This window comes from Lipotes vexillifer, unplaced genomic scaffold (assembly GCF_000442215.2).
Source record: "Lipotes vexillifer unplaced genomic scaffold, Lipotes_vexillifer_v1.1 scaffold394, whole genome shotgun sequence".
In the NCBI taxonomy this organism is placed as follows: Eukaryota; Metazoa; Chordata; class Mammalia; order Artiodactyla; family Lipotidae; genus Lipotes; species Lipotes vexillifer.
The window spans coordinates 1,328,625-1,337,830 of NW_006791731.1; the positions used below are offsets into that span (position 1 = coordinate 1,328,625).

The window sequence follows — 9,206 nt, forward strand, 5'->3', positions numbered from 1 at the left end:
CTGAGGAGGACGGACACCCTCACTGCTTTGATGACAGAAAGTTGTGCCAGGCTCGATCACCCACAAACGTCACAGGGTCCCCGAGGCGAGGGCAGCGAGCGGGGCGGCGGGGCAGGAGAGGGAGAGGGGAGGGCTGGGGTGAGGGGCTCCGGCGAGGCCCCCGGACATCCATATGGGGGGCCCTCAGCGGGGCAGGCAGGTGGGAGTTGCAGGCTGTGACAGCACAACCTCTGGACACGTGAGCAGGCTCAAGGTCATCACAGGTGCATGCCCTCTGCAGAGCAGGGCCAACTTGGGGGCGGCGTTTGCAGGGGGCAGAGGACTGCCTCCGCCGACAGAGAAGGTCTGCACACAGGACCTGGTGCTTGGAGCTTGGCTGCCGCTGCCATGGGGCTCATGGGGGACACAGGCACCCGAGGAGCAGACGGACCGAGTGCTGAGGAAGCCAGCAGGAGCGGGTGACACTGCCTGGCCACCAGCTGTGCTCACGAGGGCCGCAGGCGGGGCCTGGGGCTGGGGAGTGGAGTCTTGGTGTTGTGAGCCGTGCTCCAGCCCTCCCCTGCCCACCGCGACCCACCCTGCACCCCGTCTGCCTGCAGGTCCCCCCCCTCCCCCACCTCCACCACCCTGGCAAACACCTCCTTTAAATTCAGTTCAGGGCCGTTGCCCCCGTCTGGGCCCCCCACAGAGCCCTGTCTCAGCCCCTTGCGATGGGCTGAACTGCTGTCCCCCAAATCCATATGCTGAAGCCCTAACCCCATGACCTCAGAACGGGACTGTGTTTGGAGATGGGGTTTTTAGAGGCGATTAAGGTACATGAGGTTGCGAGAGTGGCCCCAAGCCAATCTGACTGGTGCCCTTATGAGAAGAGGAGGTCAGGACACAGACACGCACAGAGGACTGATTACAGGAATTGGGCCACGTGGTCCTGGAGGCCGAGGAGCCCCGCAACCTGCTCTCTGGAAGTGGGAGAACAGGAAAGTGGTGCGGTAAATTCCCTCTGAGTCCAAAGACCTGGGAACCAGGAGCACCGACGTCTGAGGGCAGGAGAGCATGGACAGCCCAGCTCCAGAAGGGAGAGAGAGCTTGTCCTTCCTGCCTTTTTGTTCCATCTGGGCCTTGGATGGACTGGGTGATGGCCACTCACCTGTGGGGTGGTGACCTTCCTTTCTCAGGCCCGCCATTCAAATGTCAAGCTCTTCTGGAAACACTCTCAGAGAAACACCAGAAATCATGTTTTGCCAGCTACATGGGCATCCCTTTCAGCCCAATCAAGCTGACCCATAAAACTGACCATCACAGCCTCCAAAAGGGACGCAGCCCTGTGATACCTTCTGACCTCCAGAACCGTAAGATAATTCATGTGTGTGGTTTTAAGCCCCTGAGTTTGTGGTCATTTGTTTCAGCAGCCGTGGGGAACAGGGGCAGTGATCCAGATGGGTATGCCCTCCGCCAGCCTCCTGGGAAGGCGTAGACGCGCTGTGACAAGGCCCTGCCTGTGACCGTCTGCTGACACCTCACACTGGACTTCGCCTGGGGACCCAGCTGGATCTTGGCCGCCATCTAGCCAGTTCCAACCTCTGGCTCAGGTGCCCTGGCGCCACTGCCCGCCTGGCCCGTGGCCCCCCGGGAAGGCGGCTGCTGTCGGCGGGAAGCCCCCAGCTGGGTCCTGGACCTGCCACCACCAGCTGCGTGACCTTGCGCAGAAGTGTCACTTCCATCGGATGGACTGTTGGGTGCCAGGACAGGGAGCTGGCTGGGCGGCGGGGAGGGGCGGTGTTTTGGGACCAGGTGCCCAGCAGGCACGTCAGGTCCCCGCCCACAGCTGGACCTGCCCGCTCAAGGCACCACTTGCTTCCTCCTGTGTCCTAGGGCAGGGGCAGGTTAAAGCCCCAGTGAGGGGTCAGGGCTGTGCTTTCTGCTCTCAGGGTGGGAATCAGGGGCCCAGCTGCACGCAGTGCGCCCGGAGCCCAGAGAAGAGGCTGTCGCCAAAGCAGGAGCCCACGGCAGGCCCTTCAGCCAGTGGCTTCAGACTGAGCCCGACCTGGTTCCCTCCTGCTGCCAAGGGCCATGAAGGAGGTCAGCTCCAGAGGTGCACAGTGGGGCGTCTGTGCACTCAGAGCTCTGGGAGCTTCAGGGCGGAGGGTTGAAGGGAATCCTGTGAATGCGGGTGATGGCGCCCAGTGTTTCTACAGCGGGTGGGTGTGGCTAAGGAGGCTTCTTGTGATGGTAAAGGACTCGGGTGGGGCGTCTCCCATGAGCTTGCACTCACAGGTGGCACACAGGGGCGGGGCCGTAAGGGTTGCCCTGACAACAGTAGCGAGCTTGCTGAGCGTTTACTTTCTGCCAGGCATGGGCTACAAGCAGCCCCCTCGGCGGTTCAGTCAGTTCTCACTGCAGACCTACAGGGAGGGATCTCCTACTTTCCCACTTGGCAGATGAGGAAGCCCAGCTGCAGGCGAATGGGCTCACCTGGGGCTGGAGCTGGAAGGTGTGGGCCTAACATTTGAACCCAGGCGGTGTGACCCCCGAGCTCTGCTCTTATCTGCTATGCTTTCGTAGGGACTGTGTGTGCAAACGTGTGTGTCCACGAGTGTGTGTGTGAGTGGGAGTACATGTGAATACGTGCATATGCATGAGAGTGTGTGAAAACGCAAGAAACAGAGAAACCCAAAATAACTAGCTTCAAGATGGCAGAGGTTTATTTCCCTCCCAGGTAAAGGGGTCCTGAGCTAGGCAGTGCAAGGCTGGTATAATGGGTCCCGGCCCCTTCCTCCATGCTGCCCTGCCATTCTCAGTATGCTGCCTCATGGTGCAAGATGGCTGCTGTGCTCCAGCCGTCATTCCAGCCACAGGAAGGAGGAAGGAGAAGAGAAAGATATGCCATCTCTACCTAAGGGATTTTCCCCCCATCCCCAGCTAGGCCTTGATGTTTCCATTAGTAAGGAAAGGGGAGAATGCAAAGTGGGAGATTATTCTGCCTGCTGGGATACTTGACAGGCAGGATAGCGCTCTGGGCTTCCCAGCTCAGGGGATGTTGAGTTGGTGACAGGCAGGATAGAGCCCTGGGCTTCCCAGCCCAGGGGATGTTGAGCTGGTGACAGGCAGGGTAGAGCCCTGGGCTTCCCAGCCCAGGGGATGTTGAGCTGGTGACAGGCAGGATAGAGCCCTGGGCTTCCCAGCCCAGGGGATGTTGAGCTGGTGGGGAGCCTTGTTCTGTACTGCTCTGATGGGGACACTGAGGCCCAGGCCCAGGCCTCCTCCTTCCCAGTCCAGGGCTCTGTCCTGTCACCAGTCAAGAAGGCCAAGTGCCCAGCAGCCATGACACCAGCCTAGCCAGAGCAGACGCTGGGGAAGCCGAGGTCCTACCCGGCCCCTCCCACTGCTCCCCTCCTCTGAGCCCAGAGGCCACGTCACCCCTCCCTGATGCTGGCGGCCTGACCGCCCCGTTCACTGCCCCTCTGCCGCCAGCACCCACCAGGCTGAGCGGTCGGCTGCAAAGTCCCGTCTCAGCCCCCCCTCCAGCTTCCCTCTCTTTTCTCTTCCTCTACCAGCCCCTCATCAACTCCACCCCCAAACCCCAGCAGCCTCCCGGGGTGGAGGGCCCTTCCTCCTATAGGCCAAGGAAGCCTTCCTCCCAGTCCTCCCCCAGATGGGCACTGTTGGTGGGAAGTTGGGGAGCAAGTTGGGGTGGTCTCCCCACAGGCACATGGTGAGTGTTTTCTCTGCCAGGGGTGGGAGCTGGGTGGACCCACCCTGTGAGCAGCTGACGCCTGGACCTAAGGCCCACGTGCTGGCCATCCTGCCACACACAGGCAGGGAGAGGAGGCCAGGGTGCTAGATGGGGAAACTGAGGACAGGCAGGCGTGGCTGTGAGGAGACAGTGCTGTGGCCAGATCATTACAGACATTTCTAGTTTATTCTCCAAAGCTGGGGTGGGGGCAGGGGAGGGGAAGGGAGGGGAAGACAGTGGACAGAGCACTGACCAGCCAGGGTATAAGCCGGGCTGGGGGTGGGGATGGGACCCCCACCCCCGCCCCACTCAGAACACCATTGCCTGAAGGCCGGCGAGAAGGCTGAACAGGAGGGCGGTGGCCACAGTTGAGGGTCTACCCTGGGGGCCACCTGCCCCGCTTCCCTGGGGGTCCTGCCAGGGCGGGATGTTGCACAGGCTGGCCTGGCAGCAGGATATGGTCGTCAGGGATCCATCCACCGTCCTGCTGATGGGTTGACATGTGTCTGCACACCACCCCGAGTAGGTGGTCCGGGGACCTGACTCTGGGTGGGAAGGGGGTGGTGGAGAAAGTGCGTCACACTGTAGGGACGAGGCCCCGCACAGACGTGGGAGATGGGCTCCTCCCGTCCGGCTGCCCCAGGGTGGCCTGCTCACCAGTATTCCAGTGGGAGACAATGGTTTTGCAGGTCTTGGGGAGGATGCAGTTCTGCATCTGTCTGCAGCTCTCATCCCTGTGCAGGGACTGGCAGGAGTAGCACCGCAGCTGCACTGGGAGGCCGGGCGGGCTCAGTCCCCAGCGCGTCGCAGCTCACCCAGCCCCCCACCTCTGGCCTCTTCACCTCCAAGGCCTTTTCCCAGCTCCTGTCCCACTCACGCATCCTCAGCTGACCCCCACGAACCCTGCGCCCCTGCCTCAGGACTGGCCCCTTTCCCTCCCCTCGCCCGTCCCCACCAGTGCCAGGCTGCTCATGTCTTTCTGAACAGGACTCCACACCAGGGCCTGTGACTCTCCGGTCTCCGCATCCTGGGCTCCGCTGTGCTGTTGTCCTGCCTGGTGAACTCCGTCTAACCTCTCTGCCGCGACACCACTGTCCCTCCCAGGAATGGCTCCTTCTCTAGGCCTCCCTACTCTGGACGGCAGTTGAGGGTCACGGTCAGGGTGAGAGGTGAGGGTGTGTTGAGTGTCAGGGGCCCCTCCTCACCCCTTCCCCCACGAGGGGAGGGAAGCTCACAGGCAGAGGCCCTTGCCTGTCGTGTCCTCACCATCAGCCTCGCGGACCCTGGCCCTCGGCGGTGCCCACGCATGTGTTGGAAAAGGGGGACAAGTGGCCCACTGTGGGGTCAGGGTGGGCAGGTACCTGTGCCTCTGCTGCCTGCAGTCATGCTGGCCTCGTCGTCCTCCTCGTCGTCGTCCTCGTCATAGCCTTCAGGTCCAGCGTCCACGTCATCATCCTCGACCTCCTGTGTCCGCCCTCTGCCTGGCCGCGCAGGGACGCCTGTAAACCTCCACTACCCGGGCACAGAGGACACATGCTCGGGGTCCAGTGCCACGCCCCCACCCCTCGATCCATCAGCCCCCTTGCCAGTCCCTCTGTCCTCCCCACCGCCTCCCAAGCTGGCGAGGTCGCTGCCTGGGTCTCCGAGCCCCGGCCCTGCTTCCTTGCCTGTGTGCAGCCTGGCATCGTCCTTACCAGCAACACTAGAGGTTGTGTGCTGGCCCTTTACAGCAGCCGGTGGCCCGTAGCCGTCAGATGTCCATTTCACAGAAGAGGAAACTGAGGCTGGGAGAGGAGCACACCCCAAAGCCTGCCTCTCTGAGCGGCTGAGCCTGGGGGTGGGTGGGGAGGGAGCCCGTGCCCCCAGGGCCTGGCTGGGCCGGGGCTGGAGGTTCAGGGGCCCGTGGGAACCCAGGACAGCCCCATCCACCTCCCTGTGGCCTCGGCCTCCAGCTGCATTCCCTCTTTCTTCCCAAGCCATGTCTTGCCCCCAGGCTGGGTGATCCTGGGGGTCCTGTGCGCCTGGACTATGCTGTCCCCCTCGCTGCAGGGTCTCCCCTCGCCCCGAGTACCTTGCTGCCCGCACGGCAGCAGGGCCAGCAGGACGGCCACCAGCACCTTCATCCTGCCGGAGCTGCCGCGTCTGCTCACCCGGCTCCTTGCTGGGCCTCTGGATTTGTGGGAAGTGGGACAAAGGACATTGCCGGGGGCTTCCCGGAGGCCCTGGACCCCCCAGCTCCAGCCTCAAACAATGGGCCTCACACTGGCCCCCAGGCCAGGCACTGGGCCAGGGATGGTCATTTCCCTCCCTGACTCCAGGGGCTGGGTGGGGGAGGGGAAGTCATTGTGGTTGGCCTTGGGGCGTCCAGTCCACCTGTGTGGCTCTGCCCTGGCCTTGAGGCCTCAGCCTAGTAGTGCGGGCCGGCCAGTCCACTGCCCCCTGTCTGGACCCCAAGGACCCGGGCCCAGGCCACACAGCCCCAGGAGCCTGGCCTCACGGGCCCTCCAGCTGCAGAACACTGACCAGGCACCTTCAGCCGTGAGTCATCATCGACATTCCGGGGGCCTTGTTAAGAGGATTTCGAAGAAAAGCACAATTGCAGTCCTCCCGCCAGGCCTGCCTGTCCCGCCAGCACTGCGCTCGCCCACTGGCTGCCGGCTGCCCTCCCTCCCACCTCAGGACATCGTCCTGGCTGTTCCCTCTGCCTGGAATGCTGTTCCGGCTGACGTCCACGAGGCTGTCCCACCTGCACAGGCGTTACCTCCTCAGAGAAGCCTTCCCACCATCACCTCACACCCTATCCGTCCCTTGCGTTTGGCCCCTGCCCTCCAGAGCTCCACGCCGACCATCCAGGGTGGGGTGGAGGCCTCCTGGGGAGCCGCTGGGAGCCTTTCCGGCCACTGCGTGCGCTGTGTGTGGGCCTGGGCTGCCCCACTCTCCCGTTCCTCCCCTGCGGGACACAGACTGTGCACGGGGGCTGCTGAGAAGCCCCTTCCTGGAGGCCATGGAAAGGAGGGGGCAGGGGCAGGAGGCTAGATTGGGGCCTGGAGCCAGGGACGCGAGCCCGCCCCAGTGGGTGTGGCCCACCCTGTTTGCGTGGCCCACTCCCTGAACTTGCCCGGCCTGAATTTCCCCAGTGGGTGGAATATTCTCAGGGAACACCTGCAGCAGAGGTTGAGAGCTGGCTCTGGGTAAGACCGCCTGAGCCTGAGCCCAGTCCCCTTTTCCCTGGTTCTGTGGGCTTCAGTGCTCTCACAGTGGTCGTGGCCATCAAGAGCCAGTGCCCGCTGGCGTGTAGGCCGGCTCCCGTCACAGTCCCCACAGGGCCAGCTGGATGACATTTCTCTGAAGTCTCAACCACCAGGTGTCATCATCCCTCCCCCATTCCTTTGGACCAGTGCACTCTCGCCTTCCAGTGGGCACTGGGCCGGCCTGGGCATCCTCAGCTTCTGCAGGAAGCTGCCCAGCCTCCGTTATCAGCTGCCCCCAGCCCTTCCCCACCTGGAGGCTAAAATCACTCTCCAGCCAGGGTCTCCCTCAGTCTGGTGCTCACGGCCCTGGACCTGCCCTCTTCATTCCTCAGGCCTGTGTCCACGGCCACCCCAGCCAGCTGCTCCCGCAGACCCGGCTTCCTCCTGCAGGTGCTTTGATCTGGGGTCACAGGAGCTGCTCCCAGGAAGGGCTCCACAGGGGTTCCCAGAACTGTTAGGGAGCAGGGAGGCTTCACCCACCGCCTGTCCCCCGAGACGGGCCCAGCTCCTCCTCGGCCGAGGTGCAAATAATACTAGCACATTTAATTCACTAAGTAAAATTGAATGTCATTTTACTTGTCCTCAACAACTCCAGGGCTGGGTAGTGTTACCATCACTGCTTTACCGACAAGGAATTACTGCAGAGATTCAGCCCCGCCCTGACTGCCCCTCCCTGCTCCCCACCCACCCCTGCCCCAGGCTGCGCCTCACCCCTCCTCCCTCACAGCGGGCGCTGCTCCCTCTGCTGCATCCCAGCAAGGGGGCTGGGGGTTGGGCCCGCTCATGCGGACGCAGTCACGTGGCCAGGCCTGGCCAAGGCTGGTGGCCCACAGGAGTGCACGAGGCCCCCAGCCCTCAGGTCAGAGTGAGTGTGGGGCCCCCCTCGACCCCCCCCAGACATTCTGGCCTCAGACACGCCTGCTGGTGGCACTCTCTGACCCCAGGCTTCCGTGACAAGGGCCACCCCTGAAGCCTCCCCGGGTGGGGACATGGCTCCCTCAGACCCCAAGGGCCAGGGTTGAGGGCAGGTGGCCCTGTGGGCACCTGAGGCCCACTTTAGAGCCTCTGCCCTTCTATGTCAGGGCTTTCTCCCTCAACATTGCGCACGTGCACCAGGCTCTTCTTGGGCACCCCGGGGGCCCAGCTTTCTGCCCCTGCAGACCCCTGTCTGGTGTGGGCCCGGCCTTGCCTGCTCTGCCCTGCTCGGTCGGGCTGGCTCCCGTGAATGGCCCGTGGGTGCAGCTGGTGTGGGTCCCCTCCCTGCCAGGCCTGGCCTCCCTCTGGCCGAGTGAGTTGAGTGAGTCACCTTGTTCCTCCTGGCGGCAGCGCAGCTTTGTCTTCAGACCTTGGTGCCGGCCCTGGACAGGGCACACTGGCCGTCCACACCCCGTCCGGCCCTGGCAGAGGGGGAGGTGGTAGGGGAAGAGCATGAGCCCTGATCTCTCTCTGGGGAGCGGCGTGGCCCCGGCCTGCGCTATGAACCCACACTCTGGGCTTCTGGGGTCACCACAGTGAACCGGACCCAGACCTGGGGAGGGATGGACAACGCTTCTGACTGAGGGGTGGAGGTCTGGTGCTGTGGGTGCGGGAAAGGCATCTGCCCTGCCTGGCAGCACACAGCCACGGGCCAGTGGGGCCTCTGAGGGCAGATGTGGGCTGCAGATGCGCTGGCCCTCCTGTCCCCCTCCCTGTTCCGGGCTCCTTCCCACCCTCTCTGCAGCCAACCATCTCCGCCTCTGGGAGCAGAGGGAGGGCCTTCCTTCTTAGATCAGAGTCCAGACCGTCCTCCCCGGTGGTCAGGGGGCCATGAGGGGTCTCTCGTGGGCTCTCTCTCTGCTTCTGATGGCCCCCCAGTGACTGGCCAGGCAGGCAGCTCCCAGGGACCGTGATAAGGCACAGCCTCTTTCTTTCCTGAAATCCATAACTGAGAAACAGGCACATGCGGGTGGGCTGGCCAGAGGGAGCAGGCTCCGGGTGGTCTCAGGGGACCGACTCCCCTGTGCCCCGGGACCCCGTGAGGAGACACATCAGGGTGTAAGGAGCCATCTGTTGATTCCAGGCCCCCATCCTCCATTTGTTCAACCTGCCCCCGTCCCACCTCCACACGTCCACACCCCAGGTTAATTTCCTCTAACCCCTGGACACTCTCGGCCCATCCACATTAACCTCGGAGAGTCTCACCTCCCCTTGCCCCCCAAGCCCCACCACGGATCCCTGGTGTC

At 63.5% G+C, this 9,206-nt stretch overlaps 1 protein-coding gene across 1 annotated transcript; it reads right to left on the reverse strand.

The window, feature by feature from the left end:
• Positions 1–4,042: 4,042 nt before the first annotated feature.
• On the reverse strand, positions 4,043–5,856 carry GPIHBP1 (glycosylphosphatidylinositol anchored high density lipoprotein binding protein 1). Its single transcript, XM_007464620.1, has 5 exons — positions 5,805–5,856; positions 5,401–5,517; positions 5,095–5,214; positions 4,391–4,504; positions 4,043–4,278 (listed from the first exon to the last, which is right to left on the reverse strand). Exons 1-5 carry the CDS (start codon positions 5,854–5,856, stop codon positions 4,043–4,045), a joined length of 639 nt encoding a protein of 212 aa, XP_007464682.1.
• Positions 5,857–9,206: the final 3,350 nt, after the last annotated feature.

Excerpts from the sequence above, each read along its gene's own strand:
- GPIHBP1 (XM_007464620.1), bottom strand. The coding sequence starts at position 5,856 with ATGAAGGTGCTGGTGGCCGTCCTGCTGGCCCTGCTGCCGTGCGGGCAG. Across the intron at positions 5,518-5,804 it reads GCTGCCGTGCGGGCAGCAAG|CCTCAGTTTCCTCTTCTGTG; the intron begins GTACTCGGGGCG and ends CTCCTCTCCCAG. Across the intron at positions 4,279-4,390 it reads TGTCTCCCACTGGAATACTG|AGTCAGGTCCCCGGACCACC; the intron begins GTGAGCAGGCCA and ends CTTCCCACCCAG.